The 17,160-nt window shown below is 45.1% G+C and overlaps 1 protein-coding gene across 3 annotated transcripts in view; it reads right to left on the reverse strand.

The window, feature by feature from the left end:
* The window catches only part of LOC135105080 (mucin-3B-like), a 163,383-nt gene that overhangs the window by 11,369 nt on the left and 134,854 nt on the right, over positions 1-17,160 (reverse strand). For 2 of the 3 annotated variants that reach the window (XM_064013029.1, XM_064013044.1), the window contains exons 3-13: positions 12,808-12,922; positions 8,936-11,977; positions 8,684-8,790; positions 7,975-8,113; positions 7,171-7,376; positions 6,762-6,941; positions 6,352-6,438; positions 5,617-5,738; positions 4,955-5,080; positions 4,480-4,576; positions 3,210-3,386 (exon numbers count right to left, since the gene is read on the reverse strand). In XM_064013029.1, the coding sequence (XP_063869099.1) occupies positions 3,210-3,386; positions 4,480-4,576; positions 4,955-5,080; positions 5,617-5,738; positions 6,352-6,438; positions 6,762-6,941; positions 7,171-7,376; positions 7,975-8,113; positions 8,684-8,790; positions 8,936-11,977; positions 12,808-12,892 (4,368 nt within the window). In that variant the 5' untranslated portion in view covers positions 12,893-12,922. The remainder of the gene's footprint in view (positions 1-3,209; positions 3,387-4,479; positions 4,577-4,954; positions 5,081-5,616; positions 5,739-6,351; positions 6,439-6,761; positions 6,942-7,170; positions 7,377-7,974; positions 8,114-8,683; positions 8,791-8,935; positions 11,978-12,807; positions 12,923-17,160) is intronic. The other variant, XM_064013034.1, reaches the window with a different exon arrangement.

Genomic DNA, 17,160 nt, shown 5'->3' on the forward strand with positions numbered 1-17,160 from the left:
AAATAAGACCTATACACGTGTATCTAAAACAGTAACAGACATTGATTGATTGACTGACTGAGTGACTGATGAACTGATTAAATTCCTTGCCTTAATACTGCATGCTAACATCATTTTTACATATTTACAACTAACGTGTGGCTTTAATTCGCCGGCAAGGTATCAATAACCAGGCCACAGATGAGATGCCTACGGTTCCTTGATGGACGAGGTAGAGGGTGGTCAGGGTTGCCTGGGTGTGGCATGGCAAGGGCGTGGCGCTGAGGATTGAGTAACTGTAGGGGGTGGTGGTGGTGGTGGAGGTGGTGGTAACTCGCTAGTAGTGTGTGTTCCTTTGGTTTTGTATGAGGAAGAATGTTGTGTTGCTTATGTTCTACTTATTTTCGTTTCTTCATTTTTTTCCCGTAATTTTCTTTCCCTGTTATTATCGTCTTTTTTTTTTTTATTGTTGTGGATGTTGTTGTTGCCATTATCATCTGTATTATCATTATCATTTATATTAAACACACATACACACTCTGCCATCCAACGCCACCACCACCATCAACACACATACACGAATTAAACTAACCAAGACAACCATAGTTCCGTTCCCAACCTCAAAGTCATGGTTCTCACACTCACGACTTACCCTATATCTGCTCCTCCTCTCCCCAACAATCACTACTTTATGCAACCTCATTCAAATCCTTCCTTTTCATCCCCTTCCCTTCGTCTAACTAGCCAACTTCTATACACATTTCCTCTTTATTGCACGGACACAACCAATGCATAAGACGTGATGGATACGAGGGAGCGGAACCTAAACAGCGGCGGAAGATAAGAATGATAAATGAAAGGGGGATGAAGGCGGAGGGTGAAAAGAAAAGGCAAGACGCGACCATTCATTCCGAGGCGCGTGCCAAAACTCGGGCTCTGAGCAGGAAGCAAATGTCGGTCTGCCCTGTGGAAGTGAAGGGAGACGGGCAGACAGTTGTGTTATGCCTCAGTGTTCTGCCAGACTCCGGTGAATCTGACCAAGAAGAAGAATCAGGAAATAGTTGAACAGAAGCCCGTGTTTTGATGACGCTTTGTTTTTTTTTTTCATCATTATTGTGTTCAAATGCCATTATGATTAGGCGGATTCTCATGAGTGTTTTCTTATATTGATGGTGTAGGATTATTACAAGAATTATGAAGGCATTTTTGAAAAATATAATTTCCACTTGGAGATTCTTGAGAATTGTCGAGATAAGACGCTGATGCATTTGAGAAAACAGAGCAGAGTGCAAATGAAAGTAACGTAATATGATTAATCTACGTAGCTGTTGATGCAAATGTAGATGCAACGAAAGAATTTTATATCTATGACTATTATTTTACTAGTACACTTCATAGAATTGTAGTGCTATTGAAAAAGACGTAAAAGGACGCAAAATTCCAAGAAAAAAGTGTGATCTTGTCACTACGATGCTGTCTAAGTGATGTGACATAAGTTGTGGAAACTGCAGGTAGATTAACGAAAGGCAGATTATCCTGCTCCTCCTTCTCCTTATCTTCCACATCCTCCATCAAGACGAACTTAGAATAAATTTTTAGCAACTCCTCATCCCTGTGGCACAATGTGGTGTCTACGTCGGGCCTGAATCGCACGCGGCTCTCTGTACTCCTCTGTGACACGAGGATAAATAAAAAAAAAAAAAAAGGCTCTAATGGAGACAAGGGAAGCTAATCACACTAAGAGCACACCGAAAGTTAGTGACTCGCATCACGTAAGGACGGAAAGAAATCACTCGGCAAAGTTCTTCAAGGCACTTACCTCGCACCGCTACGTGCTCAGGTTGAGGAAAGTAGTTTGTTGTGATTGACTGATGCACCGACTTCTTTTCGCAACAACGAGGTCATTTGGCGGCCCACAGAAGACGAGTTAAATGATAAAGCATGTGAAGTCAAAGAAATGTACAACGAAAAATACAAATATGATAGACAAAAATCAATTAAATAAAAAAAAAAGTTTCCTGTATGTGATGGTTCATGCCCCACAGCGAATGAGTTAACTGGTAAAGAAATACATATAACGTCAAAGAAATATACATTGAAAACACAAATGTAATAAACAAAAAAAAAAGTAATGAACAAGAAGTCTCCTGTAAGTATTCGTTCATGCCCCACAGAAAGCAAATCAAAGGGTAAAAAATAAATAGATAAATAAATAGATAAATAAATAAATAAATAAATGCGTGTATATAAATAAAAAACATACGCGAAGTTCAAGAAATTCACAAATATAAAAAATTTCCCGTAGTGAGTATTGGTTCACATATACTGAATCGCGTACTTATTCCAGTCAAAAAATACAACTACAATAATAATATATAAAAAAAATAAAAAAAATAAATAAAAAAGATAATAAAAATGAAGTTCCCCGTACTCCGTATTGGTTCACTTATTCACGTACTTGTTCTTGTCGAGTTCCAGATGATTAGTGAGGATGATTAGTATTTTACGGCGCAAAGCTCTCAAGGACGCGCCAATAAAAGGAAGATTTACTGCGTGGTGGGGAACTTTGCCGCAACAACACTCCATTTAACTCTTGGGAAGTTCTGAGCTGAGTACGTGTTTTGAAGGGGAAGTGTTAAGTGTGGGGAGAAGCTGTGTGTGTGTGTGTGTGTGTGTGTGTGTGTGTAGGAGGCCATGACTTTTCTCATCTCCTTTTTTCATTTTTTAGTTTGTTTCGCAATATCATTAACGTTATCAGCTTCCTTGTATTTATCATCCTTCTCGTTTTTTTCATCTTCAATCACCTCCTTCATCACCATCATTATTGCTATCATGAAACAATTAGCTATCATAAATTATCTACTTTCTAATTCACTTTCCCCCTACTCTCACACCTTCCACCACACCTTATCATATCTTCTTCCTTCTTTCCATCACTTTCCTTTCTTCTTCTTCTGCTCCTTCTTCTTATCTTTCATTCCTCCTCTCCATCCCTCTTCTCCTCTCCAACTCCTCCTCCTTTTTCTCCAAGCCAGTGCCACGCCTCTCCTGTCCTCGTTCTCCTTTTCCCTCTCTATGTCATCATTATAATCTTGTTAACCTCCAAACAAACACACACACACACACCTACCAACCCACACACACATACTCGTTCCCTCCAACAAACCCTAACCCATTCACACTCATCCACCCTTCCTCCCAATTACATACACACTTCCTTCAACACTCACCTCACTGTACACCTGATCCATGTAGGTGTCGTTGAGCAGGTATTCCGGATAGCCTACGTTCTTGACTATCGTGTTCACCTTCTCCTGCGCCACCTGCCTCGTCTCCTCGTTCATCCAGTGGGCAGCCTGAAGCGCCGACCCGAACGACTCCCTTATGAGCCCAATCATCTCGTCGGTCTGGTGGGGGAGAGAAACTGAGGTGGCGCCAGCGAGAGGAAGGTGAGAAGGGATAAATGAAGCAAGGAATGGAGGGGAGGTGGTGAGGTGGCGCTAGGTGAGAAGGGAAGAAAGGTGGGATCAGGAAAGAACGGAGAAGGGAGGGAAGATGAGATGGGTAAGAAAAGGAAGGTGAGAAGAGGTAAATCATGTAGGGAGGAGGGCGAGGTAGGATCAGAGAGATGTGGAAGGGAGGTGGTTGAGGTGGGTAAGAAAAAGGAAGGTGGAATGAGAGGAGAAAAGTGAGTGGTGTCTTAAACGAGGGAGGTGAGAAAAAAAAAAGGGGGAACTAAGATGATGAGAGACTGAAATAGAAAGTAAGGAGGAAGGCAGGAGAAAGAAAGAAAAAAAAGAAGAAAAGAGAAGGGAAGGGAAGATAAAGGAAAAGAATACCAAAGAAAGAAAAGAGACGTAAAGGAAGATAAGAGTAAGGCAGGAGGACATTAGTTAAAAGTAAGACTGACGGAAAGGAAGAAGAAAAAAAAAATGTATCACAAGTTGAGGAAGACAAGGAAAGACACCTAGAGAGAAAGAAAGACAGGAAACTTCTATTCAGACGCGGATCAGACCACAGACAGAGGAGTGATGAAGAAAACACTGAAGAACACGCCGCAAGAAGCACAGAGCAGTGGAGCAGAAAAGTCTCTAAGGGCGGCAGGTCACTGAGGGCATGACTTATGTACGTAACTCGATGGTGCGAGACTTAAGAATGATAAATAATAAGTTGTTTCTAAAGTTAAATTCCAATCAAAGAATATAAAACTACACGGAGGCAGGAAGGAAACAGTAGATTAGAGCACAAGACCGATACAATATTAATAAAAAGAACGGGAGAAAAGGAACAATACACGAAAATAAGTAGTGAGTTGAGGGTAATAGCATAGGGTTAGAAACTGAAGATAAGAAAGATGAAGGAAAGCTCACGTCATTCTTGCTGGCTTCGGGGAATAGAATAGAAAATTAACAAATAATACACGAAAATAAGCAATGAGTTAGGACGAGACTCAAGCATAGGGTTAAATATTAAAGACGAGAAGAAGGAAGGGAAGCTCACGTCATTCTTGCTGGCCTCCGGGAAGTATCTCTTGACGAACATTGCGCCCACCACGTAGCCCAGGTTGCCGCTCACGTATGTCACGCACGACCGCCACCTGCACCACGCCACGGGACAGGTGTGTGTGAGGGGGTGGAGCAGGTGTGTTGGGTGGATCGAGGGAGATGGGAATAGGTGCGTGCGTGTGTGTATGCGTGGAGGAGGATGCGGATAGGCGTGAGGAGGAAACAGATATTTTAAAACGTGTAAAACCGAATAACTTAATATTAATGAAAGAACATCCGTTGCATTCTTATACTCATAGTCTCCCCTCGATCTTTAGTTCTCTGATCAACTAAGAACCCACCAATTGCCGGGTTTTTGTAAATAAAGGAGTTGAGATTGGAGGAAAGTACAAAACGCAGTGGAAATAAGGGCAAGAACATGTCCTTGATTTCTGACCACGAGTGTACGAACGTGCGGGGACAGGACTCACCGCTCGGGCTGGCTTTGTCTACCGAAGAGCACCTTGATGTAGTCCTGCTTCACTTTCGTGTACCGCTCCCCGAGGTTGCTGATCCTGTTCTTAACGAAGCGCCAGAGCAGATAGTTACTCACGGTCCTGTGGGGGGAGGGTGGCGGTGAGAAGGGTGCAGATCGAGTGGGTGGTGAGGAGCCTTCACCTTTGCTAACCCATGTCTCTTACTTTATAATGGATAGTAAAGTAGACCATAAATAGCCTTGTAAGGATAAGAAGGTTTTCTTGATGTCTGTTCTTCGTTTGTGATCCTTTGAGAGGACGGACGCCTACTGTTGGTTTCAGAGTCAGTGTTACATCGTTTTTCGGGAATAACTCTCTAAAAAACTGACGCATTGGGATCATACCTTAACAGTTTATTTCAGACACTAATAATTTTCGTCACCACGGTCAAGTAACAAAAGTGGATGGATAATGAACACACTGCCTTTGTAAATTTACCTTATTTTCTTATCAGGCTTTCGATCACCCTCCCTCTCCTTACCAAACCTCTCATGGTCCAGTCCATTACAACCTCTCCGAAGCGGAAATCCCTACACTGGTCCCTCAGTTCCCTGCTAGGAGAGTCTGCATTGTCTCTTTAAGCCTTTGAGTCCCCTAACAAGGCGCCTCGTACCCACCTGTCGTCCGTGTACTCGAGCGAGGAGACAAGCTTCTTGAAGTAGTCGAGGCCGAAGACTACCACCTCGCCCGAGTGGTTGTTATGCCAAGTGATGATGTCCAGGTATTGGGCCCAGTCGATCTGCTCAGAGAGAGAGAGGGAGAGAGAGGGAGAGAGGGAGAGAAGGGGGGAAAGAGAGAGAGAGAGAGAGAGAGAGAGAGAGAGAGAGAGAGAGAGAGAGAGAGAGAGAGAGAGAGAGAGAGAGAGAGAGAGAGAGAGAGAGAGAGAGAGAGAGAGAGAGAGTTAATACGTAATGCATGTAGTACGTCGGTTTGGGGACAAAGCTCGAGAGGCGAGACTGATGTGGTTTGGTAACGTCAAGAGGAGAGACGAGGAGTAAGTGGGGAGGAGGAGAATGTTTAAGATGGATCTATTCGGCAGGAGGAAGAGAGAAAGACCTAAGAGGTTTATGGACGTCGTGAAAAAAGACATGCTTGTAGAAGGTGCGGCTGAGGAAGGCGCAGAAGACCCAGCACGTTGGAGAAGGCTGATCCACTGTGGCGAAGGAAAACTACAGATAAACCTACAAATTACCTCGAAAACATTGATCTAGAAACAGGAAATAGGGAAACTGCAAATTTTCTATCTACAAGTACGTCTGTCATTGCTATTGTTCCCGCGTCCCTTTCCTGTCACCTCAGCACGTCTCCTAAACCCTCCCTCCCTCCCTCCCTCCAAACCTCCCACTCCTCACCTCGGGCACCTCCTCGCTAAGCTGGTCCACGGTGAGGCGGCGATGCACGGCTGACAGGTTCCTCCTCTCCTCGGCTGGCGTCAGAATCTGCGGAACATTATGATAATTCTCTCTCTCTCTCTCTCTCTCTCTCTCTCTCTCTCTCTCTCTCTCTCTCTCTCTCTCTCTCTCTCTCTCTCTCTCTCTCTCTCTCTCTCCATACATCTGTCACCTACATTACTCCTCTACTCACTCACTGTTCACTCATTCCTTACTATTGCCACCACCAACACAATCATATAAAGTTCGCATCCTTAGGAGGGAAGAGAAACAAGCTGTGGAGTGGTGGACATAGTACGTAAAACACAACATTTTAATAATATAATCTGGCCACTTGACAACACGGAGGACCTAAGGAGGAGTTGACATACCCTTGACAAATGCGTCTCGAAGTGCAGAACCTCCGTCATGTCCTTGAGAGCCACGGGAAGAGGCGCGCCCAGCATCTGTGCCACGTTAAGCATGAGGTCCAGGTAGGCTTCACGGTACTGGTAGTCTCCGGGGTTGATGAAGTACTCCCGCCCTGGCAGACCTAGCTCCGGCTGATCCAACTGCAGGGAGGGAGAGAAGGAGGGAAGGTGGGAGGGAGGGAATGAGAAGAAGGGAGGGAGGCAGGGAGGAAGTAAAGGAACATATTATGAGAGAGTTGACGGATACCCCAAAAAAATATTATAGGCTTATGTGCGTATACGTGTACTGCTACTTCAACTAACTGTATGTGGAGATAAGAGCAGAAAACATAGCAGAAGGAGGAGGAAGAGGAGGAGGAAGCGAACCCACCTGAATGATATGGTTGGAGGAGTTGGTGATGTCAGCCGCTACCCACTCCGAGATAAGGATGTCATTGTTGTAGTTCCTGAGGCGAGCCATCTGCCGCACCCAGTCGTAGTCGGTGTTGTTCCAGGCGTCCCCTTCCAGCACAGGCCAGCCACCCAGTTCCCGCAGTAGCGCCAGCAGCGGCTCGGCTCCCATGGCCTCGATGGCTTCTGCGTCAGGAGACAGAAGGAGTAACGAGGTCGGTTCAAGGGAGTCAAGAGTGGGGAATAATTTACTGACCGATTGAGGGAGGTGTAAGGGAGGAACGTATTTAGACAGGGAAAGAACCACAGAGAAATGACGCCGAGGATTATTGCAAGGAAGGCTGGTGAGGAGGAGGAGAGTGAGTGGATGATGATGGAAAGGCAGGAGGGAAGAGCGATAATGAAGGAGAAGAGGGGAAGGGTGAGGGAAGAGGAATGAGGTTTGAAGGGCGAGGCGAGGGGAACAGCCTGATGGAGGAGCCGCGAGCGAAACTGATGAGGACAGAGGGTTGAGAGAGAACTGGGAATCTTTCTGGTGTACGCCACGTCACACTAATGCTCCATACCACACTCCTGAACTCCTGCCTCACTAATGTTCCACCATCACTCCCTCCTCCTGTCCCACGCCAAACTTCAACTCCTACCGCACACTTCATTCTTACTGCACACCATACTCCAACCACACTCCTGTCCAACACTGACCCATAGCAAACTTCTGCCCCACCCAACACTCCCGCATACCACAGCCTTCTCCCTCCCACCACACTCCAGCGCCACGCCTCACCAGTGTTCATGCAACCGGCGTACAGAGTCTTGACGGTGACGGTGATGTTGTTGTCGGAGGGTAAAGGCTCCTCCTCCAGCAGGGAGCGCAACACGTCGTCCAGGTCCTCCTTCAGGCGCTCGAAGGTGTTGTCCACGGCCTGAAACACCCTCTTGTTACTACCACCGCCATCACTACCATCAACGCATCCTCTGAGCCCATAAACCTCTCTCTCTCTCTCTCTCTCTCTCTCTCTGATTATATACCACGAGAATTTTTTATTTTTTTTTAATTTTCAGGACGCGTTAATCTTGCAAACTTTCCAATCCCACTCATTTTTGCGCCCTTGTCCGTCGTCCTAGATACGTGAAAACATGAAATATAGTATGCAATAAGCAGCCTGTTGTGCACTTAACACCAATCAGCGAGTTTTCCTGGATACCAAACAAAGATGGGAGGTGACAAGGTTACAGTAACTTGCCACATAGTCTTCTGTCTCATTCATCTAGCTTACACCTACTCTCTGTATCTCCTCTTTCTTCCTCTTTCTTTATCCTCCTCCCGCCTCTCCTGCTCTCCTCACTTTGCTTTCTCAGACTTTCAGGTTGTCTTGTCTAATTGGGAACTTTCCACTTAATTTCTTAGCCTCTCACCTTGTTCCATCTCTTAGCCTCTCTTGGCCTCTCTCAGCTATTTCTCAGCCTTTCTCAGCCATCTCTCAGCCTCTCACCTTGTCTTGTCTGATTGGGAACTTTCCATTCCACCTCCCGCAGGCGAACTGGTAGAAGTCCTCGCAAGGATCAGCAGACGGGTCCATCAGTTGCAGCATTAGACTCCCTGCCAAGACACAGATTCGTATTAATACATTTCTCTCTCTCTCTCTCTCTCTCTCTCTCTCTCTCTCTCTCTCTCTCTCTCTCTCTCTCTCTCTCTCTCTCTCTCTCTCCCTCTCTCTTACACATACATACACACTAAAACGCACCTCTTTCGCGTAGCACCATCTTGTAGTGCTCTTCAAGACTCAGCACGTGGCTCCTCTGGATGAGAGACGCGTTCAGGCTTAGTGTCGTGTTGTCTAGGCTAGAGAAGTTGGCAACGAACGGGGACCAGCTGTCGCCCCCGTCGCCCGCCGCCACCGTGGTGGCGTCTGTCTCCTGACTGATGGTGAACTTGGGTGGGTAGTGGCTGGGGTAGTTGGAGAAGGTCTGCGGAGTAGGGGTCTGGGAAGTCTGGGTGTCGGTAAGGGAAGAGGGGGTAAGGGTGGAGGGAAGAGAGGACTCGTTTGTGTCAGGAAGGTCGCTGGGGTTCTGTGAGTGAAGGGACACGTCGATGAGGTTGATGTGCGACGTGTTGGCCGGCGGGAGGAAGTCGTCGGAATGCTCGGTGTGTTTGATCTGCACGTCAAAGTCCTCCACGTCATCAATACTAGTGTCCACTTTCAGCGCACCTGAGATTTCCTCGTATATTGGCTTCGTCGTGGAGAGAACGTTGGTCGGGTCTTGTCCATGTGTAACGTCAACTTGATTTTTATCCGCTGTGGTGTCGATAGCGTTCACTGCCTTCCTGATGTCCAGCGACTTTGAGTCTTTCTTGATCAACACCGCCTTCATGTCACGACCGCCGCTTTCCGTCTGGACCAGCTTGGCGGTGGTGGTTCCTGCAACACCCGCCTCGAGGCTGGGGAGGCCGTCTCGGTGAGACACTTCAGTGTAGCGGCCGTCACCCGCACCGCCGAGGTCCTCGGGCTGAATCATCGCATTGGCCTGGAGTGTGTCCCTGGAGCCTCCCGAGGTCTGTGCGACTTTCAGCATTGCGAGGACAGTGGTCTCGTTGTCCCTCAAGGTCAACATTTCTCTTGACTGCCCCACGAGTGGAACCAGGGATGAATAATCGATGGACTCCATTACCACTGGTCCCTGAAGCTGCAGCACCTTCTTTCCGCGCCTGCTGTGAAAAGCTGACGCATCCTGGTCTAGGTTTTCCTCAATGTGAAGAGGAAGCTCCTCTCTGGCCTGATCTTCCTCCGTCTCCTGCGCCTCAGTCGCAGCATGGGGGGAATTACTGTTTGTAGTGGAGAGGTCCTGCCCCACTTCGACACTTAATGGACTGCTGCTGGTGGTGGTGTCCATGGCATCAGGATGCCCTATGGGGGGACTGGTGAACGAGACATCACGATAGTGAGGCATCGGGTGTAGGAAGAAGTGGTCGTCCAGTTTTGGCTCAACAGGTGGGCTGTCCTGTTCATGCGGACTTCGCTCCGCCGCCGGGTACGCCCCGTGACTCCCCATCACGGCGGGATGTGATGACTCGTTGTGCTCTCTGCCGCCCAGAGTCTCTCCATGGACAGTATCGAGAGGAAAGTTTTCAGATGCTGCTGGAGTCTTCTTGTCAGAAAAATCATGAGAAGAGGAATCCTCTCCCTCTTCCTGAAGATTGAGGCTCACGTCGGAGTGGGGCAGCCGCCAAGGGGTGCCGGGCAGGAGCTGCGGCGTCAGGGTTGGGTGGTGCTGTGTCTGTGACGTCGGGTGTGGCTGGATGTGCAGGACTGGGCGGTGCTCCGGATGTGCGGTTGGGCGGTGCTCGGTATGTGTGGTCGGGGTTTGCTCTGTGTGTGGGGTAGGGTGGTACTGGGCGTGTGGCGGGTGCAGGAGGGAGATGGAAGAGTAAGGGGGGGCGGCATTGTCTTTAGTGTTTTGTGCTGTGTGTTGCTTTTGTTCCGTGTTGCGCGTTGGGTGGCGAGGGACGGAGGACTCCGGATGTTGCTCTCCGACGATGGTTGGGTTCTCCTGGGCATCTTGTGTTGGGCGTGGCGTGTGTGTGTCAGAGGCTGGGTGTTGCTGGTTTGGCTTTTCCTGGGTGATGAGTTTTGGATGATGAGGTGTATCTGGGGCTGAGTGTTGTTGTGTAGCAGGTGATGTGTGTTGCTGGCTCTCCGGTGTTGTGTATTCTTGTGACATTCCAGCTGAGTATTTAAGTGCATCGGAATCTGAGTGTTGCTCGGTGTCGACTGAAACTTGCTGAGTTTTGCGATTTGGGTGTTCGGGAGTGTCAGGATCTAAGTGTTCCTGAATTTCGGAAGCTGAGTGTTGCTGGGTATCGGGATTTGGGTGTTGAGGAGCACTGGGGATCGTCTTTTGCTGTGTGTTGTGCATTGGGTGTTGCGGTGTGTCAGGATCTGGGTGTTGCTGGGTGTCTTGGGCCTGGTGTTGCAGTGTGTCATGGTCGGGATGTTGCTGCTCAGGTTCCAAGTGTTGCTGGTTGTTGCGGTTCGAGTCTTGCGGAAGAGAGTCAGAATCCGTGAGTTGTGTGGTGTTGGATGCTTGGTGTTGCTGATTTTTTCTGGTGGGATGTTGAGGAGTGTCGTGGTCCGGGTGCTGCTGTGTTTCGGAGTTCAAGTGTTGCAAGATATCGCGTTCTCCGTCAAGTACCTCGGTGTCTTCAGCTGGGTGTTGCTGGGTGTTGGAATCTGTGTGTTTTTGGGTGTTGAGATCAGGGTGTTGTGTAGTTTTCGGACCCGTCTTTTGCTTGGTGTTGAGTGTTGGGTGTTGTGGAGTGTCTGGGTGTTGCTGTGTGTTAGCATCAGAGTGTTGCGTCTTCTGCTTGTTCAAGGTTGGGTGATGAGGAGTGTCGGGATCTGGGTGTTGCTGGGTTTCAGATGGTTGTGTGTCTGGGATGGAGTGTTCTGGTGTGCTTGTGACGATGACGGATGGGTCAGTGTGTGTGTCGGAGTCGCTGCTACTTCCAGGGTCACTGTTGGTTCCATCCTTCTGCGGTAACTGTATCTGTCGCGCCGCTGAAGGGAGAGGCACAGCATGATGCCCGTCCCTTGTGAAAGCATACTCGTGGGCGTACGTCTCTGTGGCGGATGCTGAGGAGGCAGTGGTGGCATCCTTGGGGCGCCACAGAGCCAGGAGGAGATGCCAGATGGGGTGGGAGGTGGAGCGGTGAGTGGTAATGGAACTGGTGGTGGTGGTGTGTGCTCCAGATGACGCCGATGACACGCTGTGATCCAGGCTGGCGTCTGCTGTCGCAAATAAGGTTGTTAGGATGACTATGTATGCAGCTACTGAATATTAATTATTAATAGTACAGAAAAATTAACAGAATAATAAACAGACAGGACGAGTGGCTTTTGATTGCTAGAAATTTCTTGTTATACTTCATGTTGAAACTCAAAAATTATTCTTTTGCCCACATCTCTTTTTTGCTTCTATGACTTCATTAGTCAGGTGGTCTGCAAGGTGCCAAAGATTAAGAGCGAACCAAGCTGCAGTAATCTTTTGACAGACTTTCTGGAATCTACTTCTATAATTGACTTCTTGAGAATGGCATAAAGAAAGGACTTTTTCACGATTTTTGAGCTAGGACAGATTCCTCAACAGGTGAAAAAAAAAAAAAATGAAAATGAAAAATGAAGCTTCCCTATGTGTTTTTTTTTTTTTTTTTAGATTTTACGTATAACTAGTTTGTGATTTATTGCAAAACAAACGGATAAATTACAACGCGTCCCATGTATCTCCTAAGCAGAATGAGCCACGGGAGTACAATTATAATCAATAGTTGAGTAGAATGCAACACACCACACTTCCTTCTACTGTGTTTACCAAAATTCCTCAATATGAAGTCCTCTGATCTGCTAAGAATCTATCAACTCTCAGGATTGTAACAAGATTATCCACAGATCAGAAGATTTTACATTAACAGTAAACACATACATAGTGGAAATGGGTGCGGAGGATTACTTGAGTCGTGACCATGACTGTCAAGATGACACTGCATGGACAAAAAGTAACCGATGAGGGCAAAGCTTACTTGTTTACATACATACTGACATTGGAAGTGCCTTTAACTTACGCGTCGGGGCGGCAACAGTTAAGTGAGTCTCCAGCAACGCCAGGGAGAAGAGGGTCGCCAGCAGCATTCCCCGTAGAGAGGTCATCTTAGCGGGGCCCCGCAGAGGTGTGCGTTCCTGGGAAGGAGAAGAACAGGTCACTACTGTGTAGTATTCCAGCACCACACTATTATACCGCCACCACCACACTTTTTTTTTATTTAAGAGGATCTAAAAAAAAAAAAAAAGAAAGAAAATAAAAACTGACTGGTTCCAGTCCCAAAAGAGTAGAGACAAAAGAATGATCCAAATTAGAGGAGTTTTTTTAAACCTTCCTTTTGAAAGAGTTCAAGTCATAAGTAGATTATTTTGAGAAGAAGCAAAAACCTTTTCCTTAAACGTACGTGAACTGAGTAACAAAGGAGTGACTCGGTGATAAAAACCACAACACTGCAGGGAGGAGTTGTGCTAGAGTCATACCGTAAGGGAATGCTCAGTAGTGCGTCATGACAACGATGAAGAACACGTAAAAGGAAAAATGCAGGTGATGATGTTGGTGAAGTAAAGCGTAAAAGGAAAAAAGAGGGGAAACAAGTCAGATGGGAAATGTTTTGTCAGTCATGATAAAAAGTGTGTTATGAAATTTGTATATTATAGTAATGTATGTAGTTATATTAATGTAATAATATATATATATATATATATATATATATATATATATATATATATATATATATATATATATATATATATATATATATATATATATATATATATATATATATATATATATATATATATATATATATATATATAAAACAATGTAAGTAAAATATACGTATATTGATGCTGATCAAGTAAAGCTTAAAAAAGAAGAAAGAAAGCAAATCGGATGGGGAAATGTATTTTTAGTAATGATGGAAAGTGTAAGTGCAAGTTGATATGTTATAGTAATGTATGTAGTTATGTTAATGTAATAATATTGATAGTAGTGTAAGTAATGATGTTGATGGTAAGATATCTAATGTATATAATGATAATATGTAGTTATGTTGATGTAAAACATATAGTAACGGTGTAAATGAAGCAATATAGAAAAGTATGTGATGATACTGATGAAATAAAGAAAAAAGGAAGGAAGGAAGAAACAAACAAACAAACAAAAGATAAGAAAAAGAAAGTTGGAGGAAAAATGTTGGATGAAAAAATGTGTGTGTGTGTGTGTGTGTGTGTGTGTGTGTGTGTGTGTGTGTGTGTGTGTGTGTGTGTGTGTGTGTGTGTGTGTGTGTGTGTGTGTGTGTGTGTGTGTATCCCAAAATAGCAGCGGGAAGCGGTTCGGTTCGTTAAATCTTGCTCCGGGGGAAGTGATCAACAATACAAAGAAAGAAAAGTAAGGAAAATAAACAGAAAATCATAGAAGTACATAGAGTTACAACAGAATTCCTCTTTTCCTCAAAAATTCCCGGAGACCCAACCAAATAAAACCGCTCAGCTGCTGATTAATTATACCCAACAAGAATTTGAGAGCATAAGAGGATGAAAAAAACTGCATCAAGAATAAATTTGTCCCTAAAACATCTCTAAAAACTGATGACAAGGAGAATACGAAACGAAGACGACACCACACGAAACACAACCCAAATCCAACCAATTACACCGAAAACGAATTGAAGAATATAAGAACGCAAGGAAAGCTGCAAGAGGAATAAATTTGTCGCTGAAAACGTGTGTAAAAATGATGACAAGGAAGGCAAACAATGGACATTACACCACAAGGGACACCTCTACAAGATACTTTCGTCATTATGCCATTATGTCGATCAATTAGCCAGTCAAACACTACGCAGTAACACAAGCCAATCCGGTTTTACGAAACGACGCAATCATGATGAATGAATCTTCTAATTTAGAATCTCATAACGCACACTGACAGCTAATTCATAAAAAAAAAGTAAATATTATCCTAAAACAAAATAATCTGCTCCTAAACAATGAAACTATCGAGAAGATGAAACGTATAGAATTTCCTAATACTGCATCTCACAACAATGCATTGACAGATAATTCCTTCAGAGAAACCTAAGTAAATATTCTCCTAACGAAGGCAAACTCTCTCTGTATATTTTTTCTCCTCAACTATCTCGTTAAAAATCAGCGAATTTTCCTTGATTTCTTGGGTTCTTGTGACTCGTTAGGGATGCAGACATGACACGGGGGATGAGACAAAGTATTCGTTTATGAAATGTGAAGATGGTGCTGTTCTTTGAAGTCCTAGAGATGTTAGATATTATAGTGAACGGTGCTTATTGCGTCTGTTCCCAAGGTTACTGGCACAGAAAGCCTCCTTATACAACGAAACAACTATTTTGTCTGTTATTAACTCTTTACTTTTCTTGTCATCAGGTTGTCTTGTTCTCCAGTAGCCTTTGTTCAGAGGAGATAAAATAAAATACCACTACGATGATTTTTTTTTTCCTTACGTTTGTCATTGTAATGGCACTGAAACATTTGAGAATACAATGTCAGGTATTTCGTTTTATTTGACAGTTAAGTATTTTCGTTTGTCACTGTAAGGGAGTCAACTGTGCTTACCCTATTGTGTTGTTTATTAACATGTACATCTCTCTAAACTTTATATACTCCAGTAGAGCGATAAGACCCCGAAATATCTGAAAATAAGATACCGGAATGTTTGTTTAATTTGACGATATAGTTTATGTATTGTTCTTACGTCAATTGCGGTTATCTTTATTTATTATCAGTCAAAAAGTACATATTCGTTCGCTGTCCTTATGGTGAGCGCAGAATGGACGTTGTGAGTGCGGCGCCGCGAGAGGAAAGACAAAGCAATCAATCGAATCAATGATCTTGTTAAAGGTATTCCGCGTGCCGCCACTCGAGGGACACTGCCGCCACTCAGCCAGCCTCGCCATTCACAAACCAAGGACACACACACACACACACACACACACACACACACACACACACACACACACGAAGTCCTCGTTTCCCTCGCCGCCTCGCGTAAAGTACTGCGTCGTGATATCGTGCGCATGTTCGAATGCTGTTCGATCCTTCGTAATCGTCTTCGTCGTCGTATCTCTCTCTCTCTCTCTCTCTCTCTCTCTCTCTCTCTCTCTCTCTCTCATTATCAATATTCCACTCACAAACTCTCTCCTTATCTGTATAGTCCTACAGTTCTAGTCACAAACTGAGCAACCTAATGTCTATTATATTCTGTATTTTCTTCAGTTTTAAACTCTCTAATCTGGCAATCTCCTTATGAAGTCCATAGAAACTTAATAACATTCCGCGCTTATTTCCATTTCATGCCGTGTTTTCCCTTTATAATTAAATCCTCTGATCTACCGACAGTAAAGCCAGTAAAGTATAACAACTGATTTATTAATAGCGGACTTGATAATGAAGGAAAAGTGCCGAAGACATTCAAAGAGAGTGAAGTGTGTTGCTCGTTGACTCTGACCGTACATCGCCTGCTCTCCTCACTCAGGGCTACCAAAAGTGAGTGTGCTGTTACTCCACTACCGACCATGCATATACACATCGACAGTTCTTCAGTTCTCTCTCGATACAGTGAAGAGTAATTTTTTCTTTAACCTTCCATACCTGCCCCATATTTCCATTTCAGCCCCACAATCCCTCGCCTCTGATTCCTCCCTCCTCCTAATACGAGCTGAACAATGTGCTATTTATTTTACCAATTTTATCGGAATTTCTGAATAAGAATCTCTCTCTCTCTCTCTCTCTCCTCTCTCTCTCTCTCTCTCTCTCTCTCTCTCTCTCTCTCTCTCTCTCTCTCCTCTCTCTCTCTCTCTCTCTCTCTATCATCAGACGAACAGCAATATCACCACCACCACCATCACCGCCACCGCCAGCACCAGTACCACCACCGCCACCACCAAGGTACAAACGTCAACAAAACACTCCCAGATCCTCGTCACATCATCACCATTATATCACACCCCCGTCACCACCACCACCACCATTACCACCACATTGTTAAGTCCACTGCTAGTCCCACATGAAGAAGAAGAAGAAGAAGAAGAAGAGGAAGAAGAAGAAGAAAAAAGTGGAGGAGGAGAACGAACATACACACACACACACACACACACACACACACACACCCGATATTAGAGGAGTAAGTCTCACTTCCTCAAACAAAGAAGAATGAAGGAGGAGGAGTAGGAGGAAGAGGAGGAGGAGGAGGAGGAGGAGGAGGAGGAGGAGGAGGGTGGGAAGAAGATGCATAAAAAAAATCTTACCTCCATATAAAAATCTATATTACGAAGATTCTTCCCTTCATTCCTGCACCTCCCTCCTTCCCTCTTTCCCTCCCTCCCTCCCCTTCAGCCCTT

Source organism: Scylla paramamosain, chromosome 1 (genome assembly GCF_035594125.1).
Source record: "Scylla paramamosain isolate STU-SP2022 chromosome 1, ASM3559412v1, whole genome shotgun sequence".
Lineage (NCBI taxonomy): Eukaryota > Metazoa > Arthropoda > Malacostraca > Decapoda > Portunidae > Scylla > Scylla paramamosain.